Genomic DNA, 24,031 nt, shown 5'->3' on the forward strand with positions numbered 1-24,031 from the left:
GGTTCAAGTGATTCTCATGCCTCAGCCTCCCGGGTAGCTGGGATTACAGGCATGTGCCACCACGCCTAGCTAATTTTTGTATTTTTAGTTTCACCACATTGGCTAGGCTGGTCTCGAACTCCTGACGTGAGGTGATCCACCCGCCTCAGCCTCCCAAAGTGCTGGGATTAAAGGTGTGAGCCTCCATGCCCAGCTGAAAATTAAAGTTAACTCTTAACAGTTAAATGCACATTACTCGTTTGATGAAAAATAAATAAATCATCAGCTAATAAGACAAAAGTTTAGCCGGGCACAGTGGCTCATGCCTGTGATCCCAGCACTTTGGGAGGCTGAGGTAGGCGGATCACCTGAGGTCAGGAGTTCGAGACCAGCCTGGCCAACATGGTGAAACCCCTCTCTACTAAATTGACAAAAAATTAGCTGGGCATTGTGGCAGGTGCCTGTAATCCCAGCTACTTGGGAGACTGAGGCAGGAGAATTGAAAAAGACAAAAGTTTGAAAAATCAGTCTGTAGATGTTGTGGATGCTTCAAACTGAAACTACCATATATTTGTCTATATTTTATCTCTTATTTTTTTCCTGGCATTTAATAGACACCTCTTTAGACCTGTGCTATCCTTTTTATGCCTTTTACCAACAAATAACTCCTAATCATAAAAATTAATCCTACTGGCTGGGGGTGGTGGCTCATGCCTGTAATCCCAGCACTTTGGGAGGCCATGGTGGGTGGATCACTTGAGGTCAGGAGTGTAAGACCAGCCTGGCCAACATGGTGAAACCCCACGTCTACTAAAAATACAAAAAAATTAGCCAGGCGTGGTGGTGGGCACCTGTAATCCAAGCTACTTGGGAGACTGAGGCAGGAGAATCACTTAAACCCAGGAGGCAGAGGTTGCAGTAAGCCGAGATCATGCCACTGCACTCCAGCCTGGGTGACAGAGCTGAGTGACCAAAAAAAAAAAAAAAAATTAATCCTACTATACTGCTACACATCTAGAAAAGAGAGGATTAGAGTTTAGCCCTTTTTGTCTTTTTAGGTTTTCTGTATAAACTTTTTCTATAGATCACTTAGGTTGACTGTGGAGGAAAGATATAACCCCAGAAAAGGTTTATTCTGGTTATTAATTCCTTGGTTCATTCAACAGGTGTTCATTGAACACAGTTATACATCAGACCCACAGTTCTTAACCTTTCTGTGTTCACATTTGAAAGGGTTAGGTTCTGTGCTCGTATGTTGCAGTAAATGCCACATTTTTTAGGTGCTAGGTTGACATGCACCATACCTCTTCCCAAACCAAGTTGTATCTGTTTCACGTCATGTAACATAACCCACTCAGACAAGTTCCATCTGATTAACATCACTGTATGTTACTGTATATTACACATGGTTTGAAATTTAGCAGCATACCAGTGAAGAGTTTGTGCTGCTTGTTGCTTGGGAACTACCAGAGTCTTAACTTATGAAGAGACAGGTTCTAACGAAAGTGTACAATGAGAAAACCAAATATGCAGAATTACTTCCAAAATTCTGTTAATTGATACTAAACGTACAAGATTTATTGCCAATTTAAGTGCCTTGGTAAAGTCTACTGCACCATCTCTAAATAAGGTCAACCTGGCCAGTTTTCCATTAGAAGTGAGTGCTCTTCTTTAGTTAACACCAAATGCTCATCAAGATGACATTTTGTATTTAAAAAAAAAAACAAAAAAAAACTATTTCAAACATTAGACCAAACACTTTTGATAAGACGTACATACAGTGAGATGTAACTGGCAATTGAGTCCAACAAAACAAAACCAGCAGCAAAATTATCCCTGGGGATTTGCTTATTAAGTGGATTATAGGTGGAATAACTAGTACTATTTAAATTATAATATTTCTTTCTCTCTGTGAGCAGAGTTCACATTAGTGCAGTAGTGGGCACATGTTACGTGATACATTCTTTCTCCTTGAGAAGCTTGCAGCCTAATTAGAGAGTCAAGACAGGAATGTGTGATTAAAAAAAAAGAAGAAGAAGAATTGAGAAGGACGGGGCAACATATTCTGATTTTTAAACTGGCTGTAGTTATAAATAACATAATTGAAAGTCTTTTCCAAGATCTTTGAACTTTTTTGTGGAATTTCTTTTTTAATAGAGTTAAATATGAAACTAAATATACATAGCTACTTGATCAGCATGCCCATTTTCTGGGAAACATCCTGAGAAGGATGACCTAAAGGAACAGAGGTCTGTGTTTTCAATGGGGGAAATATAGTGTTCACAAAAGCTTGTAGGTTTGTTTTGTTCTCTTGGTTTTGTTATTGCTTTGGCTTCATAGGAGATTGGGTATATGAGAAGTATGTGTTGTGAAACTCAGAATGATTGTAAATGGTAAATAATAATTCTGCAGAAATGCAGATCATTTAAATTTATAAGGTAGGGTTATAATAACTATAGGTTAACTCGCTGGTGATGGCAGGATAGTCCCAAAAATTTCAGCCATATGTATTGTGAACCACAGAAATGTTTATATTGGAAAATAGGGTAGGAAATTTAACATACCTTGAGACTCGAATATGTGCCCAGTACTATGATATATATTTCACAGAGTTTTCTTATTCAGTCTTAGCAAGAAGCCAAAAGATAGGCACTAGTATCCTCATATTACAGATAAGGAAACAATTCCAGCAAGTAAGTAAATTGGCCAGCTCACACAAATAAGAAAACACCTCTAACTGACTACACATTCTGTACTCTTGCCGGGCGCGATGGCTCACGCCTGTAATCCCAGCACTTTGGGAGGCTGAGGTGTGCGGATCATGAGGTCAGGAGATCGAGACCATCCTGGCTAAATGGTGAAACCCCGTCTCTACTAAAAATACAAAAAAATAACCTGGGCGTGGTGGCAGGCGCCTGTAGTCCCAGCTGCTGGGGAGACTGAGGCAGGAGAATGGCGTGAACCCAGGAGGCAGAGCTTGCAGTGAGCCGAGATCGCACCACTGCGCTCCAGCCTGGGTAACAGAGTGAGACTCCATCTCAAAAATAAATAAATAAATAAAAAAGAACAGATTCCCTGCTCTTCCGACAGTTGTACTGCCCCAGTGGATATATCATGCTTTCTACTTATGTGCCTTGTGCAGGAGAACACCTCTTTTTAAAACCAGCAGAGCTTCCAGGCTTGTTCACTGTCACGAGAACAGCACAGGAAAGACCCACCCCCATAATTCAATCACCTCCCACCAAGTTCCTTCCATGACACATGGGAATTGTGGCAGTTAAAATTCAAGATGAGATTTGGGTGGGGACACAGCCAAACCATATCATGTCACCCCTGGCCCCTCCCAAATGTCATGTCCTCACATTTTAAAACCAATCATGCCTTCGTAAGAGTTCCCCAAAGTCTTAATTCATTTCAGTATTAACTCAGAAGTCCACAGTCCAGTGTCTCATCTGAGACAAGGCATGTCCCTTCCACCTATGAGCCTGTAAAATCAAAAGCAAGTTAGGTACTTCCTAGATACAATGTGGGTACAGGCATTGGGTAAATACAGCCATTCCAAATGGGAGACATTGGCCAAAGCAAAGGGGCTACACGCCCCATGCAAGTCTGAAATCCAGCGAGGCAGGTCAAATGTTAAAGCTCCAAAATGATTTTGAAGCTCCAAAATTATCTCCTTTGACTCACATCCAAGTCATGCTGATGCAAGAGGTGTGTTCCCATGGTCTTGGGGAGCTCCACCCCTGTGGCTTTGCAGGGTATCGCCTCCCTCCCAGCTGGTTTCATGGCTGGCATTGAGTGTCTACAGCTTTTCCAGGAGCACAGTGCAAGCTGTCAGTGGATCTACTGTTCTGGGATCTGGAGGATGGTGGCCCTCTTCTCCCAGCTCCACTAGGCAGTGCCCCAGTAGGGACTCTGTGTTGGACTCCGACCCCACATTTCCCTTCCGCACTGCCCTACCATAGGTTCTCCTTGAGAGCCCCACTCCTGCAGCAAAATTCTGCCTGGACATCCAGGTGTTTCCATAAATCCTCTGAAATCTAAGTGGAGGTTCCCAAACTCAATTATTGACTTCTGTGCACTTGCACGCTCAACACCACATGGAAGCTGCTAAGGCTTGGGGCTTGCACCCTCTGAAGCCACAGCCCAAGCTCTATGTTGGCCCCTTTCAGCCACAGATGGTGTAGCTGGGAGGCAGGGCACCAAGTCCCTAGACTGCACACAGCAGAGGGACCCTGGGCCCAGCCCATGAAACCATTTTTTTCTCCTAGGTCTCAGGGCCTATGATGGGAGGAACCCCATGAAGACCTGTGACATGCCCTGGAGACATTCTCCCCATAGTGTCTTGGAGATTAACATTTGACTCTTTGTTACTTATGCAAATTTCTGCAGCTGGTTCGAATTTCTCCTCAGAAAACGGGATTTTCTCTTTTATCACATTGTCAGGCTGCAAATTTGCAGAACTTTTATGCTCTGCTTCCCTTATAAAACTGAATGCCTTTAGGCCGGGTGCAGTGGCTCACGCCTGTAATCCCAGCACTTTAGGAGGCCAAGGCAGGCGGATCACGAGGTCAGGAGATCCAGAGCATCCCGGCTAACCCGGTGAAACCCCGTCTCTACTAAAAATACAAAAAATTAGCCAGACGTGGTGGTGGGCACCTGTAGTCCCAGCTACTCGGGAGGCTGAGGCAGGAGAATGACGTGAAGCCGGGAGGTGGAGCTTACAGTGAGCCGAGATCATGCCACCACACTCCAGCCTGGGTGACAGAGCGAGACTCCATCTCACAGTCTTGGAAGCTTGAAGTCTGAAATCAGGTGTCAGCAGTGCTATGCCCCCTCTGAAACTCATAAGCAAATTCTTCCTTGCTTATTAGCTTATGGAGGTTGACCAGCATGAGGTACAGTCTTTGGTGTACCTTGGTTTGGCTCTTCAGATGGCCATCTTCTGAGGAACCAGTTAAGTTGGATTGGGGCCCATCCAACTCCAGTATGACCTTATCTTAACTATTTACATCTGTAAAGACTCTATTTTCAAATAAGATCACATTCTGAAGTCCTACTGGTAAGGACACCAACATTTCTTTTTGAGGGAGGATATGCTTCAACCCGTAACACCTTCCATGTTCCATCCATATCAGTACATCTTCCTTCTCAACAAAAGAAACAAAGGATGTTTTAAATTCATAATATTATCCCTGCCAAATCAGTGGTAGTGAGCAAGGACATTGTGATGTATTCACTAAGAGGGCTGTTACGCCTTCTGTATTACAGACTGAGTATCCCTAATCCAAAATCCAGAATGCTTCAAAATTTGAAATTTTTTGAGCAGTAACATAATGTTCAAAGGAAATGCTCATTAGATCATTTCAGATTTCAGATTTTTGGATTAGGGATATTTAACTGGTAAGTATATAATGCAAATATTCCAAAATAAGAAGAAATCTTAAATAATTCTGGTCCCAAGCATTTTGGATGAGGGACATTCCACCTGTACCTTATACCAATTCTTTTTTTCAAGTAGCTGTTTTACAGAAAGTCTTAAAGCACTCTTTAAAAAATCAGTATTACTGTAAACAGTTGTATCTTTATATTACAGTCCTCTCTCTATGGTATCAGAGACCTCCTAGAGCTTAATCTTTCCCCCTGTATAGCACAATAGTATTGTTTTAGTCAATTTTGTGCTTCTATAATACCACAAAATGGGTAATTTATAATGGACAGAAATTTATTGGCTCATGGGTATGGAGGCTGGGAATTCCAAGATTGAGAGGCTGGTATCTGGAGAGGGTCTTCTTGTTGCCATGTCATCCCACGGTGAAAGGCGGAAGAGCAAGAGAGGAAGCAGGGTGTTGCGTAGGAGGGGAGAAAGGGAGAGAAAGAAGCGGGAGAGAGAGACAGGGAGTCTGGGAGGGAGAGGGGAAAGTCTCACAAGATTATTTTATTTTTAGGTGGTGATGTTTTAAATTCTGATCTTAAGAAGAAATGCTGTTGGTCCTTAGGTCAAATTGACTATATAGCTTATGTACTTTGATGTGATATGTGAAGACAGGAATTTCAGTGTCAAACACAAAAGAGCTATAAGGAATAAAGTTATTTTGAGCACGATGTAATGCTGTCTAATTACGAGTGGTATCCAGGTTTTCACTGGAAGATATGTAAGCAGCTACGAAAGCAATTTTAAGGCAAAATTTTACTTATACCGCAAATATATTTCCTATAAAACAAATTAAAGGTAATTTTTAAAATTTCCTTAATTTTTGATTTGTAAAGAGGATAGGCCAGTAAATAATGTATCAAACTTGTGGCTTGGCACCATATTGAATCCCAGAAATGACTTGGCCTTATGAATGACTCTTTTCAAAAGGATTAATGAATGTATAATAAGTTTTCTTTCTTTTTCTAGCCAAGGACCCTTGTCATCCATTAGAGCGGTAATCAAGAGATGTAAGTTTGTTTTTTCCTTGTCTGTATTTTCCTCTGTAATAATTTTAAGTGATGATTTAGATTTCCAGCAGGTGATTGTATCTGACACATCTACAAAGAACCCAAGAGTAGCTTCTCCTAAGAAGTATTAAAGCATTTCAGACAAACAGCTACTTTTCAGCTTGTGTTTATTGATAAGCCAGTCTCTCAGAACTGTGTTTTTCTCTTACAGAACAAAGCTGGGTTTTTTTTTTCTTAATCCCAAATGTGATAGTATAAATCTGTTTTTTTTTTTATTTGCCTATCTAGTTAGTTTCTGTGATCTAATATAAATTTTATGTAACTATTTTCTAGAGTTAGAGATATCTTACAGGTTTAAGAAATATTAAACCCTGGCCAGGTGCGGTGGTTCATGCCTGTAATCCCAGCACCTTTTTGGGGGCCAAGGCAGGTGGATCACCTGAGGTCAGGAGTTCAAGACCATCCCAACCAACATGGTGAAACCCTGTCTACTAAAAATACAAAAATTAGCTGGATGTGGTGGCACATACCTGTAATCCCAGCTACTCGGGAGGCTGAGGCAGGAGAATCGCTTGAATCCAGGAGGCGGAGGTTGCAGTGAGCCAAGATCGTGCCACTGCACTCACAGCCTGGGCAACAAGAACAAAACTGTCTCAAAAAAAAAACAAAAAAGAGAAGAAAAGAAAAAAGAAATATTAATCCTTGTGATTCATTTGTTTCTACAGGTACTCTTTACAATTTATTTTTTAACTGTATAAGTGCCTATAAAGACGGGCTTATACTGCCACATCAAGATAGAAGTGCTAAGAGCAGAATTCCCATCAGAAAGGAACATTTCTATTTTCTGTCCTTATCTCTTGGTTAAAACTTCAAAACTTGCTATTAGTGTGGTATTTTAACACTTTTTTAAATAAAAGGCTCTGGAAAGGTCCCTTTAAAAATAGAACATGGATTGCCTGTGTTAGAAAAGGATAAAGATAGGATTTTAGATGTTCTTCACATTATTTGAACTGAGGTTACCGCCCTGAGGAGAACGTGCCCTATTTTTAGAAGCATAACTTGGTTTTTTTTTTTTTCTTCCCCCGAGACAGAGTCTCTCACTGTCGCCCAGGCCGGACTGCAGTGGCGCGATCTCGGCTCACTGCAACCTCCACCTCCTAGGCTCAAGCAATTCTCCTGCCTCAGCCTCTTGAGTAGCTGGAATTACAGGCACCCACCACCATGCCCAGCTAATTTTTGTATTTTTAGTAGAGATGAGGTTTCACCACATTGGTCAGGCTGGTCTCCTGACCTCAAGTGATTTGTCCGCCTTGACCTCCGAAAGTTCTAGGATTATAGTTGTGAGCCACCATGCCCGGTCCATAATTTGTAATATTTATTATGAATTTGGGATATTCACAGGTCATGAAGAACATGCATTTGAACAATTCCAGTGAAAATTTTACTAGGTGACAATACAGAAAAATATGCCATGTTTCCCTACGCCGTTTTTTTGCTTCATTGGTGAACTATAAATATGTGGGAATGCTATGGTATAGGATGAAAAGAATTCAGATATAAAAATGAAAAATTCTTGATAGCCTTTCATGCCTTATAACCCTTGGGTTGGGGGTGGTAGGTGATGACGGGCAGAGAGATAATTTTAATACAAAATTAGGGTCTAGAACTTAGGTAAGAATTTATTGGCTGGAGATATAACTTAGAGTAATCACAGTTAAAAGCAAAATCCTGGAAGTAGCCAAACATGTAGGGAGAAAGTACACAGATAGGAAAGATGAGAAGGGATAGAATCTTGGAGACACTGACATCTGAGGACAAGCTATGCCTTCAAGGGGCGTAAGGCAAAAATGCATGACCCAGTGACCCCAGCCCTGCTGTGAAAGGCCTCCTTTCACTGAGTCGTATCTGTGGGCTCCTGCCTTTGTTCCCTGGCTTCTTACCTTAACTCCCTTGGATTTCAGGACTTTTTTGTTAGGGAATCACAACCTGTGCCTGACTTCCCATGGATGCCCCAAGATGGATCTTGCTTACCTAGAGACCCCTATGCTGTGCAAGGTGCAGCTAAGACATGGGCAGTAAAAGCTGAAAAGGGATGGTCAGAGTAAGTAAGTAAATAAATAAATAGATAGATAAATAAATAACAAGAGACAGCTGTGTTTTAGAGGTCAAAGGAGATTTTAAAAGGAACAGGCAAATCACCAGTAGCTCTTAATACTACAGCCAGGCCAAGCAAAAGGTGCTGAGAACAGGTTCTTGTGTCTGGCGCTTAGGAGGTCAGTGCAGACCCATGAGAGAGCAGTTTCAGTAAATATTGAAGTTGGAAGCCACACTTCAGTTTCAACCATGAATAGAATATGTGGAAGTTGGGACGGCTAGGGTAGCCTACTCTTTTGTGAAATTTGGTGGTGAACAGGAAAGATATGGGCTGTAGTTTGAGGAGGAGGCAGAATTAAGGAAAGAGGAGATCTGACCATGCTTAGGATGAGGAAGCATGAAGACATTTGTAGGCAGCGGGGAAACAGTCAGTGGAGGGATTAGACTGGAGCCATGAAAGAAGAGAAAACGATGAAACAGGGCCCTAGCAGAGAGAGAAAGGAGGATATGAAACAAAGGGAAAACTCTTTCTTTGAAGTAGCTGGTGTTTTTTGGTTTTTAAGTCAGTTGTCTTTTAATTCTTCTGTCAGTCACTTTGTAAACGCTAAAGTAAACTTGTATTCCTGATGTTTAGGCAGGAAGGCCAAACAGATCCTTTTATGATAGCATATAAATACAGAATGAGGAACAATTGTGCCTTTCCCTTTTGTTTTCTTCTTTTTGCCTATTCTATAAGAAAAAGCTGTAAATAATTTTTATCTCAGCCAGCCCATTAAAATGTATATGTTACTATCCCATACTCAGTCATCTAACCCTGGCAAGCAGAAAGACTTTATCCCATTTTAAAGTGATATTCCTTAACTGTTAGTAGTTCAACTTATTTCATAATCATTCTGGTTCCAGTCAAGCATTGGGGTCCTTTTCTTTGCATGTATTCTTATGAGTCCTGAATATTTTTGGTAAAGTGTTTTGATATATCCTAATTGGATACATCTAGAATTTTACATTCTTCCTTTCATTAACTTTTTAAGAGAAAATTATTTTCTGAAATTCAGACTTAGTTAATATTGCTTACCTACTATAAGTCAGGCACTGTTTCCATACATTATAGAATAGCACTCTGCATGGTAGGTGTTGACCCATTTTACATGTGGTAGTGAAACTGAGTCTCAGAAAGGTTAAGTGGCTTCACAAGGTAGAGCTGAGATATGAACCTGGCTTCCTGACTTCAAGGCCATTCAGCTTTCCACTTCACAGATGTTCTTGTTACCATGTCAAATGCATCTAACTCTCATACCCTGTCCCAAACAAATGTAGTCAATAAGTTTCTTATATTATTGTGATTTGCGTTGATCTTTCATTCATAGTTCATTGATCATTCATTCATAGTTCTATGGCAAGGGTATGTGTAATTAATAATCTTTCTATGTGTTTATTTCTTCTGACATCATTTAATTGATAATTTTGAATTATTTAGATCAAGACTAGCTAGCATCCCACTCTCCTGCCTCCACATAGAGTTAAACTGCTTCAAGAAACAAACCGCTCCTAGCCTTGCTCCTAAAGGGCTGTTGGACCTAGGATAATTCATTTAACCCCTCTGTATCTCAGTCTCCTCCTCTGTGAAGTTTGAGTAGGTCGATCGCTGAGGGCCTTTCCAGGCTTGAGATCCTGCTGGAATTCAAGAAGATTCTTTATTGGTGATAATACTGCACATCTACATCTCAACTCTAACATGAATCTGTTTTGTATTTAGAATTTAACCACTTGAACTAGAAAAGTTTGACAATAGGCCGAGCACAGTGGCTCATACCTATAATCCCAGCACTTTGGGAGGCTGAGGCGGGCGGATCACCCGAGGTCAGGAATTTGAGACCAGCCTAGCCAACATGGTGAAACCCCATCTCTACTACAAATGCAAAAATTAACCCAGCGCGGTAGTGGACACCTGTAATCCCAGCTACTAGGGAGGATGAGGCAGGAGAATCTCTTGAATCTGGAAGGCAGAGGTTCCAGTGAGCCGAGGTCGCGCCACTGCACTCCAGTGTGGGCAACAGAGTGAGACCCCATTTCAAAAAAAAAGAAAAGTTTGAAAATAATTCTGTGAAATGATAGGATAACTTTTACTGAAAATACTGCCTTTATTCTGTGGCATTAACCCAAAACGTACAAGACTAGCAGCTTATGGCAGAAAGGTAAAATGGCACATGCTTATCTAAATGAGCACTCTGGCAAATTCGATTTTCCTGGCAACTACAACAGATTTGTTTAATCTGGGGAAGTGAAAATGAGATATATAACCGGATAGTTGAGAAATTAGCAGAAAGAGCATAAGACAACACATGAAAATCTGCGGTAAAAACCGAAAGTGTTTATAGCTATTGATCTTGTTCAGCACTGACAGAAGGTGTCAGTTTTTCCAGAAGGATCAAGAGAGAAAAGAAAGATTTCATAGATGAGTGAGTGTGAAAAAAATCAGAGGAGAGGGGAAAGCAGTGATTCTCGAAGGATGTGCCGAAGGAGATCTGTAAGTACGACTGCAAGACCCCTCTGTGTTCTGCAGCAGCAGTGCCAGTCTGCTGCCAGGGGGCCTGCTACGAATGACCTCTGGTGTGAACCAGCAGAATCAAGTTAAAATTGCTGATTTGAAACAATGTAAATCGACTACTGAATTACCTTTCTTAAGTACTATTCATACTTTAAAATCAATCCTTATTGAAGTAGCAAACTGATTTTGCAAAATAGTTTTTAGATTTTTTAAAACTGTTGTTAAAAACTGCAGAGAGGCCAGGCACAGTGGCTCATGCCTGTAATCCTAGCACTTTAGGAGGCCAAGGTGGGCGGATCACTTGAGGTCAGGAAGTCAAGACCAGCCTGGACAACATAGCAAAACCCCATTTCTACAAAAAATAGAAAAAGTAGCCAGGTGTGGTGGTGCATGCCTGTAGTCCCAGCTACTTAGGGGGGCTGAGGAAGGAAGATTGCTTGAGCCAGGGAAGTCGAGGCTGCAGTGAGCCAATATTGCGCCACTGCACTCCAGCCTGGGTGACAGAGCAAGACCTTGTCTCAAAAAAACAAAACAAAACAAAAAAAAACAAAAACCTACCAGCGGGTTATCCTGGTCTGCACAGACAAATCTTTGCAGCAATATTTATTTACTCTCTGAAACTGTGGATCATCAACTTTCCTTTTCCATTTAAGTGTGCATAGCAGGGGTAAACAGTGGTATGGCAAGACAGTCATGCTCCTGAATTCCTTTTAAAGATTAGACAACTAGGTTCACTCTTTGCTCTTCCTTTCCTCTTCTATAACCCCTTCTTTTTTTCCCTTAGCACTCATGAATAGTACACAGCAAAAATGCCCCGTGGAAGAGGTATGTTTGTGACGATAACATGAAGCCTTTAGAAGTGTTATCCCTGCTGATTTCAGTGTTAGTGATGGTGGTGATGAGATTGTAGCAAACTTGAGTGGGCCTCTGACTTAATGAAACCATTCTTACCAATCAGACACACCATGCAGATCTCCAGCCTCCCTGTCAACTTGGTTTAGCTCCTGATAAAAATGTTAATGGGCCGGGTGCAGTGGCTCACGCCTGTAATCCCAGCACTTTGGGAGGCTGAGACGGGCGGATCACGAGGTCAGGAGATCAAGACCATCCTGGTTAACACGGTGAAAGCCCGTCTCTACTAAAAATACAAAAAAAAATTAGCTGGGCATAGTGGTGGGCGCCTGTAGTCCCAGCTACTCAGGAGGCTGAGGCAGGAGAATGGTGTGAACCCGGGAGGTGAAGCTTGCAGTGAGCCGAGATCGCGCCACCGCACTCCAGCCTGGGCAACAGAGCAAGACTCCATCTCAAAAAAAAAAAAAAAAGTTAATGGTCAGTCAAACCAGTTGACGGTATGAATATGAGGACATCCTCCAAGTAGACCCGGGGTTTTGGTTTCAGATGTTAGAGGTTTGCTTTGCCAACCCAGCAGAGGTTTACCTGTCACGGCTCCAATCCGGCCTAAATTTCATTCCCACCTTCCACCTCCACCCCTGCCTCCCCCAGTTTTGACAGCCTCCTTGTTCAGAGAGAAGCAGAAGTTAATAGGAGAGGGGAAAGATCTATGCTTCCAATCTTCTCAAATAGGAAGAATTGAACAAGTTGAGTATTACAGAGGTATGAAAGCAAATGGTTAAAATAGTTTATATCTGAAACAAATTTCCTTTGTGCATGAATCTTTACAGTATAGTATTTGAAGATTTTTTTTTTCCCCAAAGAGATCTTTAGAATATGTTCCTTGAAAAATAGAGGTAATAGTCTCTATTACATAAAAATTGACCCCATATGGGCCGGGCGCGGTGGCTCACACCTGTAATCCCAGCACTTTGGGAGGCTGAGGCGGGTGGATCACAAGGTCAGGAGATCAAGACCATCCTGGCTAACATGGTGAAACCCCATATCTACTAAAAATACAAAAAATTAGCCAGGCATGGTAGCAGTTGCCTGTAGTCCCAGCCACTCGGGAGGCTGAGGCAGGAGAATGACATGAACCCGGGAGACAGAGCTTGCAGTGAGCCGAGATCATGCAACTGCACTCCAGCCTGGTGACAGAGCAAGACTCCGTCTCAAAAAAAAAAAAAAAAAAAAAAGAAAAGAAAAATGACGCCATATGTGATATGTTCCAGATTATCTTATTAAGACTTGGTTTACTTTATGAAGTAAAATTTGGGGAAAAATTTAAACTATCAAGCTTAAGGACTTGAGTTTGAGACTTAAGGAAAAAGTCAGTGCTGCATATATAATAACATATGCTATAAACACGTTTATAAAAGTGATCTGAATACCTTTTACATTTATTATTATATCTTAATTTAAATAATAAAAGGCTAGGCATAGTGGCTCATGCCTGTAATCCCAGCACTTTGGGAAGCCCAGGCAGGAGGATCGCTTGAACCCAGGAGTTTGAGACCAGCAACATGGCGGCACCTCATCTCTATAAAACATACAAAAAATTACCTGGGCATGGTGTCATATGCCTGTAGTCCCAGCTACTTAGGAGACTGAGGCAGGAGGATCACTTGAGTCTGGGAACTTGAGGCTGCATTGAGCCCTGAACATCATGCCCCTGCACTCCAGCCTGAGCAACGGAGTGAGACCCTGTCTCAAAATAAATAATAAAACAACTTAAAGGTTATAAAATTTCAGATAAGTTAGACTAAAAATGAAAATTTGACCAGTTTCATTCTACAATAGATTTATAAACAAACATCACAAAAGCATAGTCATATAGATTGGAATAGACATTTAAAATTTTTTCTGCCCATTGTTACTTCATGTCATCACTTAATGCTCCAACCATGCAATTTATATTTAATAGGTGTCTTCTTTTCTCTGTTCATTCTTCAAATTATTTTCACAACTACAGAATGTTCTTTGGGGAGTTTTTGAAATCTATATATTATGCAATCTCCAATATATAACCATAATTAACTTTATGCCAGTAAAATGATTATTTTGATTTACTTTTTTATTTAAGGATATTAAAATTCATACATTCTATATGATGTCAAGTATAAGCTTTTTCCAATTGTGTAATCTGTAAAAATTTAAACCCTTACCAAACGTACTAATTTTGTACTATACCAGTTTATTCCTTCTTCAACAGCTTCTCGGACTTCTATTCAGAGTGAACTTCATCGAGATAGAAGGTATGGTTATATTTATAATGGAGAACATATATTAGGCTAATAACTGAAATAAAAGTGTGTTATCAGGTAGCAAGTTAAATGTTTTGCTTTCATAAGCAATGTATTCTTATATTCTGCTTCATCAGTATATCTCCTGAATTAACTTATAAGTTTGAAAGATGACTTTGCTTGAGAGAATGAGTGATACAGGCTTGAAAATGTTCTTTTGAGTGTAATTATTTGCTGAAGTTGATTTTTTAAGTGTTTGTTAAACAACTGCTACATGTAAAGCATTGTAACTGCTTCAGAGAAATGCTTTGTACCTCATGCTACGTAGTAGTACTTGTTGCCTAACCAAATGGATGGATGACAGGATAGAAAATTGAATGAAAGGATAAAGAAAGGAAAAGAGGGGATAGGCACAATGAATAAAGGCTGGACGGCTTTTTGGAAGAAGGAAGGGAAAAGAGAAGGAAGAAGAGATAATATTTGGGTAGATAGAAGGAAGGACCAGTGGACAGATGGACAATAGAATGGATGGAAGGATGGATGGACAAATAAAAGAATGGGAGAGGTGGACAAATGGCTAAATGAATGGATAGATTTTTTTTTTACATTACATCATGATATTCAATCAGATAGAGAGGTTTTTATAAGTCATGGTCCCAGCTGTCAAATTTCTTACAGTATGGCATAGAATAATGAAGGACAAGGACTTTAGAGTCAGAACCAAGTTCAAATCCTGACCACCACTTTCTACCATATGACCTTGGATGACAAGCTGCTTAATCTCGCTAGCTTCTTTGTCCCATCTTTAAAATGGTGCTAATCATACCTACATCACAAGGTTGTCATAAGAATTAATGTACATATGATGCTTAACATTTATTAACTAATAACTTACTGTTTAGACAAAAGCTATAAGCAGAGGTTTTTAGGGAGTGCAGTTCAAATTTAATCAATGATCAGCTTCTACTGTTTCACAATGTAGCATGAGTGTGTATGTAATGCATAATTTTGATAATGACAGTGGTTTTTTGTTTTTATTTTCCATAGAGTGCTAGAGAAAGGCAGAGCAGGTATTATCATCCATATATGTCCCGTGAGAAAACTGAGTTTTCCAATCAAAACTGTTGATTGATTTGTTCAGGGTCACACAGTTGGTGCTTGTTAGGAAATCAGGTTGAAGAGAAAATGTAAACATGCTCCAGGCATAGTGCCTTACACCTTTAATCCCAACACTTTGGAAGGATTGTTTGAGGCCAGGAGTTCGAAACCAGCCTGGGCAAGATAGCGAGCCCTCATCTCTACAAAAAATTTTTAAAAATTAACCAGGCATGGTGGCATATGCCTGTAGTCCCAGCTACTCAGGAAGCTGAGGGGAGGGGAGCTCAAGGCTGCAGTGAGCTGTGATTGCGCCACTGCCGTCCAACCTGGGCAACAGAGCGAGGCCCTGTCTCTGCAAAATTAATTACTTTAAACATGAGAAGGTAGAATCAGATTAAGAAAAAGATAAAAGGAGCCATGCTAAATCACTACAGCTCTCCAGTATTAAAGATTAATCATCAAATCATATACAAAACTGACCATGAACCCAGAGACACATCCCAAAGTCTAGAAGTGAACATGTAAACCCAAAACACTTAAACATAACTGTGAACTGTAACAGAGATGAAGGCAGAAGAGGATATTCTTTTTAAATAGTAATTTTCATTTCAGAGTATGCGCTTTGTAATAACAGAAAACCAAGCTGGGTGTGGTGGCTCACGCCTCTAATCTCAGCACTTTGGGAGGCTGCGGTGGGCAGATTGCTTGAGGTCAGGAGTTCGAGACCAGCCTGGCCAATATGGTGAAACTCCATCTCTACTAAAAATACAAAAATTAGCCGGGTATGGTGGTGCACTTCTGTAATCCCAGCTGCTCGGGAGGCTGAGGTACGAGAATTGCTTGAACCTGACAGGTGGAGGTTGCAGGGAGCCAGGATCGAGATCACATCACTGCACTCCAGCCTGGGCAACAGAGTGAGACTCTGTCTCAAATAATAATAATAATAACAAGAGAAAAACAATTCCATTTGACTGGTGGGCTTTTATACCTTATGCTACATGTCTGCCCTAAGGCTGGATAGCTCTGAATTGAAGAGATTGTATAGGCCTTACTTAGTTTTTATCAACCAAGGCAGAGCCAAGTGTGCCCAGGGTCCAGCTCTAACTTTTTGAGGCCAAAGTCACAGAGGATGATTGTCGTGTGCTCCCTTGAAGCCTGTCTGGGTGTACTGTCAGAGACAGCCCAGGCCGGACAGGTCATTTCTGTGACTGTGTTAGTTCTTATAACTTTTTGGGTGGTGGTGGTTTTCATGAATCTTTGGACATTTACAGATAGACAGTAGCTTGTTACCATCCTGCAAAACCTCACTGAGGTTTCTGTCCACTAGGCGCCCAGAGATCACCATTGTGGCAGCTGAGCCGCTGAGGCCAGCCTCGTGGTTTCCAGGAACCCCACCCCCAGGATTGGGATTTCCTACATCATCTGCAGCTGGCTCTTGGAGGCCTAATGAGCTGGTTCCTGCTGAGGTGAATAAACATTACATTATCTCTTTGCATTTTATTTTTTAAATGAAATTCGAAGCTAAGAACAGTGAGACTGTCAACACCTTGGCTATTGCCCTTAGATGTCTAAAATCTTCATTCTTTACTTTTCAGCTCCCACCATCTTATGAACAAGTTATAAAAGAAATCAACCAAGTTCAAGTTAATACTACAAATAATAATAATGCTGCTGCTACTCCAAGGCACACTATTACTTCTGCAACTCAGACTGACTTTTCAGAAGTAGACAACGATCTGCCTCAAAGTAATGCAAGTAATTTGTCTTCCCTAACTCTGACCTAGTTCTAGGGAAGTAATCTGTAGGCTTCCAGCCTTTAAAATAATTTGCAATTTGTGTATAATTCATTGAGCTCTGCTGCCCAGTCAGTGTGATCACTGTGTGCTTGCTTTTTTTGGGTATGCGGTGATTATTGTAATAGATCATTCTTACAAACTGCAACCCCAATCTCTTGTGCTTACCCTAGTTTATATCACAAAAACATTATCCGTATAATTCATGGTGGGTATTACCGCTGATTCCATTCATTCCCACTGAGAAGTATCTTATATTTAGCAACTTATACTTGATAGGATGCTAAGGGTGGTTGTCCTGTTAGGCTTTTTTAAAGTGTTGCACAGTGGCTCATGTGGCTCAATCCCAGCACTTTGGGAGACTAAGGTGGGTGGATTCCTTGAGCACAGGAGTTTGAGACTAGCCTGATGGCCGGGCGCAGTGGCTCACGCCTGTAATGCCAGCACTTTGGGAGGCCAAGGCGGGCGGATCATCTGAGGTCGGGAGTTCGAGACCAGCCTGATCAACATGGAGAAACCCTGTCTCTACTAAAAATACAAAATTAGTCGGACATGGTGGCGCACACCTGTAATCCCTGCTACTCAGGAAGGCTGAGGCAGGAGAATCACTTGAATCCAGGAGGTGGAGGTTGAGGTGAGCCGAGATTGCACCACTGCGCTCTAGCCTAGGCAACAAGAGCGAAACTCAGTCTCAAAAAAAAAAAAGAGACCAGCCTGGGCAACATGGTGAAACCCCATCTCTACAAAAAAAAATGCAAAAATTCGCTGAGTGTGGTGGGGTGTGCCTGTAGTCCCAGCTACTAGGGAAGCTGAAGTGAGTGGATCGCTTGAGCACTGGAGGGTGAGGCTGCAGTGAGCTGTGTTAGAGCCACTGTATACCAGCCAGGGCAACAGAGCAAGACCCTGTCTCAAAAAAAAAAAAAAAATGTGTTATATGAAGAGCACTCCTACAGGAAACAGAATAAACGTTTCCATTTTTGAATCACTTTTAACTAATTAAAGAAACCAAAATCTCTTGATATTCCAGGTATGTAATTTTAAATCTGTGTATCTTCTGTGTTTTTTTCTTATAAATTGTTAACATTATGGCTTGTTTTTATTTGTCTTGGTTTTGTTTTGGTCTCATCAGCACTACAGGCACCTCTCAAGCCTCTTCAGCCTTTCCCAACAGTCTCATCTGGCAATCTTCCAACAAATGTGGCACCTTTAATAGTCTTTGATATTTCTGAAGAACAGAATTGTCCAGAAAACCCCAGTGCTACAAGATGTCCAGTGCCAAAACCAAGATCAAAAAGCAACCTCAGACCAATACCCAGAGATTCTCACAGTAAAGAGCAAAGTCACCAGAAAATCAGCCCAGCAGTCATAAGAGAGGAGTCATCCCCAGGCCGGCCCCAGTCTCTGCTGGACAACGCTAGCACCTCAGACAGTCAGACAGTGATGAACATTATGAACACGGAACAAAGCCAAAATAGTATTGTTTCCAGAATTAAAGTGTTTGAGGGTCAGGCAAATATAGAAACCTCAGGACTGCCCAAGAAACCAGAAATTACTCCACGTTCACTTCCTCCAAAGCCTACTGTTTCCTCAGGGAAACCTTCTGTAGCTCCCAAACCAGCTGCTAGCAGAGCTTCTGGAGAATGGGACTCTGGGACTGAGAACAGACTCAAGGTAACCTCCAAGGAAGGACTCACCCCATGCCCTCCCCTGCAAGAAGCAGGAAGCCTCCCAGTTACCAAACCTGAATTGCCAAAGAAACCAAACCCTGGCCTTATACGAAGTGTTAATCCTGAGATTCCAGGAAGAGGGCCCCTGGCTGAGAGCTCTGACAGTGGGAAGAAAGTGCCAACTCCTGCCCCGCGGCCTTTGCTGCTGAAGAAATCTGTTTCCTTAGAAAATCCCACCGACCCTTCAGCTCCACTGAAACCTGTCACTGTTCCTCCCCGACTCGCAGGGGCATCACAAGCCAAAGCATACAAGTCACTGGGAGAAGGGCCCCCAGCCAACCCTCCAGTTCCAGTTCTGCAGAGCAAGCCCTTGGGGGACATCGATCTCATCAGCTTTGATGATGATGTTTTGCCCACCCCATCGGGAAACCTGGCTGAAGAATCTGTTGGTTCAGAGATGGTTCTAGGTAAGTGAAAAATCAGCAGTGGAAGGGAATCTAAACTCATGATAGGGTATTTTAAATGGCACTTGCTGGTTTCGTTTCTAGTACGTAAGTTACTGAGATGTGTGTATGCAAGTATGTGCACATGCATGTGTGTGTGTAGAAACAGACAGGAATGAACAGAGAGATCACAAAACACAGAGCTAAGTGGGGAATGGAGACAGGGAGGGAAGGGGAAATACAGGATGAGGGTGATGGAGTCAGAAAGGGGAAGACACATGCATCGATTACTATGATATGAGCCAGAAGTAAGCAGACTGGGGCTAGGGGCTAAACTATAATAGCTTGTGGGGCTGGCTTCCCTGACTCTTGACAGTTGGAAGTTCAGGCTTCACATTGAAAGGATCCAGGGAGGTTAGGGAATGTGTAGAAGGATGCAGAGGAGGCTTTTCATAGATGGGAAGTCATGCCCTGGCCCCAGAGGGGCTCCTCAGATGAAATGGGCCTCAGCTGGGAGTGCTGGGCGAGGGGCCAGCTCCAGGGTAGGACTCGAAAATGTACAGAATGAAGACCCAGCCACATGTTGCAAAATTGTTCCTTTAATCTTCATAGAACATCTTCCCTTGAGAGTGAAAAATTTTGTAAATAAAATACAACAGTTGTAAGGTAGCTGCCAAGATCAGTACAATTAAATATCCCAGAAGGTAGAGAGTGTGTTTTCTTTCTTCTCACTGTTCCGTTGGAGAGTGTGATGGTAAAGCTTGTCTTTGATTTGTCAAACTAAGCTGCTCTACTTGTCATTGATAAGATTTATTTTACTGCTGTTTACTTATTTGCATGGAATTTGTGAACATATAAACTTAATAGAATTTTCAAAAGGTTAACTGTCACTGTATAAATGTTTAACATGCATCAAAATAGTACAGGCTCTGTGATTTCAAAACCAAATTCTGCATAACACAGGTGTATTTAAAATGAAAGCAAACATAACACATTATTAAATATTCATCATGCACAGAACATTGTAACTGACACACAACATTTTAGCATATAAACTAAAATACATACATGGCTTTTGTCCATAAAGGGTGGAAGGAAAAACATTTGAATATATTAAGCTTCTGCAGTGTACCTAATGCTCTCCTAAATACCGAGACATACATTATTTTATTTAATAATTGCAACAACCCTCTGTGAGATATCACTGCCTACGTTTGCAGATGAAGACAGTGAGACTGAGGGAGATCTATGGATCATTTGCCCAGTGTCATAAAACGATTGTCCAAGTCAGGATTCAAACTTAGTGTTTTTATTCTTTTTTTTTTTTTTTTTTTTAAATTTATTTATTATTATTATACTTTAAGTTGTAGGGTACATGTGCATAACATGCAGGTTTGTTACATATGTATACTTGTGCCATGTTGGTCTGCTGCACCCATCAACTCGTCATTTACATCAGGTATAACTCCCAATGCAATCCCTCCCCCCTCCCCCCTCCCCATGATAGGCCCCGGTGTGTGATGTTCCCCTTCCTGAGTCCAAGTGATCTCATTGTTCAGTTCCCACCTATGAGTGAGAACATGCGGTGTTTGGTTTTCTGTTCTTGTGATAGTTTGCTAAGAATGATGGTTTCCAGCTGCATCCATGTCCCTACAAAGGATGCAAACTCATCCTTTTTTATGGCTGCATAGTATTCCATGGTGTATATGTGCCACATTTTCTTAATCCAATCTGTCACTGATGGACATTTGGGTTGATTCCAAGTCTTTGCTATTGTGAATAGTGCTGCAATAAACATACGTGTGCATGTGTCTTTATAGCAGCATAATTTATAATCCTTTGGGTATATCCCCAGTAATGGGATGGCTGGGTCATATGGTACATCTAGTTCTAGATCCTTGAGGAATCGCCATACTGTTTTCCATAATGGTTGAACTAGTTTACAATCCCACCAACAGTGTAAAAGTGTTCCTATTTCTCCACATCCTCTCCAGCACCTGTTGTTTCCTGACTTTTTAATGATCGCCATTCTAACTGGTGTGAGATGGTATCTCATTGTGGTTTTGATTTGCATTTCTCTGATGGCCAGTGATGATGAGCATTTTTTCATATGTCTGTTGGCTGTATGAATGTCTTCTTTTGAGAAATGTCTGTTCATATCCTTTGCCCACTTTTTGATGGGGTTGTTTGTTTTTTTCTTGTAAATTTGTTTGAGTTCTTTGTAGGTTCTGGATATTAGCCCTTTGTCAGATGAGTAGATTGCAAAAATTTTCTCCCATTCTGTAGGTTGCCTGTTCACTCTGATGGTAGTTTCTTTTGCTGTGCAGAAGCTCTTTAGTTTAATTAGATCCCATTTGTCAATTTTAGCTTTTGCTGCCATTGCTTTTGGTGTTTTAGACATGAAGTCTTTGCCCATGCCTATGTCCTGAATGGTACTACCTAGGTTTTCCTCTAGGATTTTTATGGTATTAGGTCTAACATTTAAGTCTCTAATCCATCTTGAATTAATTTTCGTATAAGGAGTAAGGAAAGGATCCAGTTTCAGCTTTCTACTTATGGCTAGCCAATTTTCCCAGCACCATTTATTAAATAGGGAATCCTTTCCCCATTTCTTGTTTCTCTCAGGTTTGTCAAAGATCAGATGGCTGTAGATGTGTGGTATTATTTCTGAGGACTCTGTTCTGTTCCATTGGTCTATATCTCTGTTTTGGTACCAGTACCATGCTGTTTTGGTTACTGTAGCCTTGTAGTATAGTTTGAAGTCAGGTAGCGTGATGCCTCCAGCTTTGTTCTTTTGACTTAGGATTGTCTTGGAGATGCGGGCTCTTTTTTGGTTCCATATGAACTTTAAAGCAGTTTTTTCCAATTCTGTGAAGAAACTCATTGGTAGCTTGATGGGGATGGCATTGAATCTATAAATTACCTTGGGTAGTATGGCCATTTTCACGATATTGATTCTTCCTATCCATGAGCATGGTATGTTCTTCCATTTGTTTGTGTCCTCTTTGATTTCACTGAGCAGTGGTTTGTAGTTCTCCTTGAAGAGGTCCTTTACATCCCTTGTAAGTTGGATTCCTAGGTATTTTATTCTCTTTGAAGCAATTGTGAATGGAAGTTCATTCATGATTTGGCTCTGTGTTTGTCTGTTATTGGTGTATAAGAATGCTTGTGATTTTTGCACATTAATTTTGTATCCTGAGACTTTGCTGAAGTTGCTTATCAGCTTAAGGAGATTTTGGGCTGAGACAATGGGGTTTTCTAAATATACAATCATGTCATCTGCAAACAGGGACAATTTGACTTCTTCTTTTCCTAACTGAATACCCCTGATTTCTTTCTCTTGCCTAATTGCCCTAGCCAGAACTTCCAACACTATGTTGAATAGGAGTGGTGAGAGAGGGCATCCCTGTCTTGTGCCAGTTTTCAAAGGGAATTTTTCCAGTTTTTGCCCATTCAGTATGATATTGGCTGTGGGTTTGTCATAAATAGCTCTTATGATTTTGAGGTACGTTCCATCACTACCGAATTTATTGAGCGTTTTTAGCATGAAGGGCTGTTGAATTTTATCAAAAGCCTTTTCTGCATCTATTGAGATAATCATGTGGTTCTTGTCTTTGGTTCTGTTTATATGCTGGATTATGTTTATTGATTTGCGAATGTTGAACCAGCCTTGCATCCCAGGGATGAAGCCCACTTGATCATGGTGGATAAGCTTTTTGATGTGTTGTTGAATCCGGTTTGCCAGTATTTTATTGAGGATTTTTGCATCGATGTTCATCAGGGATATTGGTCTAAAATTCTCTTTTTTTGTTGTGTCTCTGCCAGGCTTTGGTATCAGGATGATGTTGGCCTCATAAAATGAGTTAGGGAGGATTCCCTCTTTTTCTATTGATTGGAATAGTTTCAGAAGGAATGGTACCAACTCCTCCTTATACCTCTGGTAGAATTCAGCTGTGAATCCATCTGGTCCTGGACTTTTTTTGGTTGGTAGGCTATTAATTATTGCCTCAATTTCAGAGCCTACTATTGGTCTATTCAGGGATTCAACTTCTTCCTGGTTTAGTCTTGGAAGAGTGTAAGTGTCCAGGAAATTATCCATTTCTTCTAGGTTTTCCAGTTTATTTGCGTAGAGGTGTTTATAGTATTCTCTGATGGTAGTTTGTATTTCTGTGGGGTCGGTGGTGATATTCCCTTTATCATTTTTAATTGCGTCGATTTGATTCTTCTCTCTTTTCTTTATTAGTCTTGCTAGTGGTCTGTCAATTTTGTTGATCTTTTCAAAAAACCAACTCCTGGATTCATTGATTTTTTGGAGGGTTTTTTGTGTCTCTATCTCCTTCAGTTCTGCTCTGATCTTAGTTATTTCTTGCCTTCTGCTAGCTTTGGAATGTGTTTGCTCTTGCTTCTCTAGTTCTTTTAATTGCGATGTTAGAGTGTCAATTTTTGATCTTTCCTGCTTTCTCTTGTGGGCATTTAGTGCTATAAATTTCCCTCTGCACACTGCTTTAAATGTGTCCCAGAGATTCTGGTATGTTGTATCTTTGTTCTCATTGGTTTCAAAGAACATCTTTATTTCTGCCTTCATTTCGTTATGTACCCAGTAGTCATTCAGGAGCAGGTTGTTCAGTTTCCATGTAGTTGAGCGGTTTTGATTGAGTTTCTTAGTCCTGAGTTCTAGTTTGATTGCACTGTGGTCTGAGAGACAGTTTGTTATAATTTCTGTTCTTGTACATTTGCTGAGGAGTGCTTTACTTCCAATTATGTGGTCAATTTTGGAATAAGTGCGATGTGGTGCTGAGAAGAATGTATATTCTGTTGATTTGGGGTGGAG

At 41.1% G+C, this 24,031-nt stretch overlaps 1 protein-coding gene across 12 annotated transcripts in view; it reads left to right on the forward strand.

The window, feature by feature from the left end:
• Nucleotides 1-24,031, forward strand: part of SH3D19 (SH3 domain containing 19) — a 203,526-nt gene that overhangs the window by 124,876 nt on the left and 54,619 nt on the right. For 5 of the 12 annotated variants that reach the window (XR_004182652.1, XM_031664231.1, XM_031664233.1 and 2 more), the window contains exons 3-7: nucleotides 6,383-6,423; nucleotides 14,169-14,211; nucleotides 16,625-16,763; nucleotides 16,893-17,052; nucleotides 18,220-19,224. Coding sequence is in view for 11 of the 12 variants with exons in the window: in XM_031664231.1 (XP_031520091.1) it covers nucleotides 6,383-6,423; nucleotides 14,169-14,211; nucleotides 16,625-16,763; nucleotides 16,893-17,052; nucleotides 18,220-19,224 (1,388 nt within the window). In the remaining variant the exon portion in view is untranslated. Of the gene's footprint in view, nucleotides 1-6,382; nucleotides 6,424-11,849; nucleotides 11,891-14,168; nucleotides 14,212-16,624; nucleotides 16,764-16,892; nucleotides 17,053-18,219; nucleotides 19,225-24,031 lie in introns of all 12 variants that reach the window. The other 7 variants (XM_031664232.1, XM_031664238.1, XM_031664240.1 and 4 more) reach the window with 2 other exon arrangements.

This window comes from Papio anubis, chromosome 3 (assembly GCF_008728515.1).
Source record: "Papio anubis isolate 15944 chromosome 3, Panubis1.0, whole genome shotgun sequence".
In the NCBI taxonomy this organism is placed as follows: domain Eukaryota; kingdom Metazoa; phylum Chordata; class Mammalia; order Primates; family Cercopithecidae; genus Papio; species Papio anubis.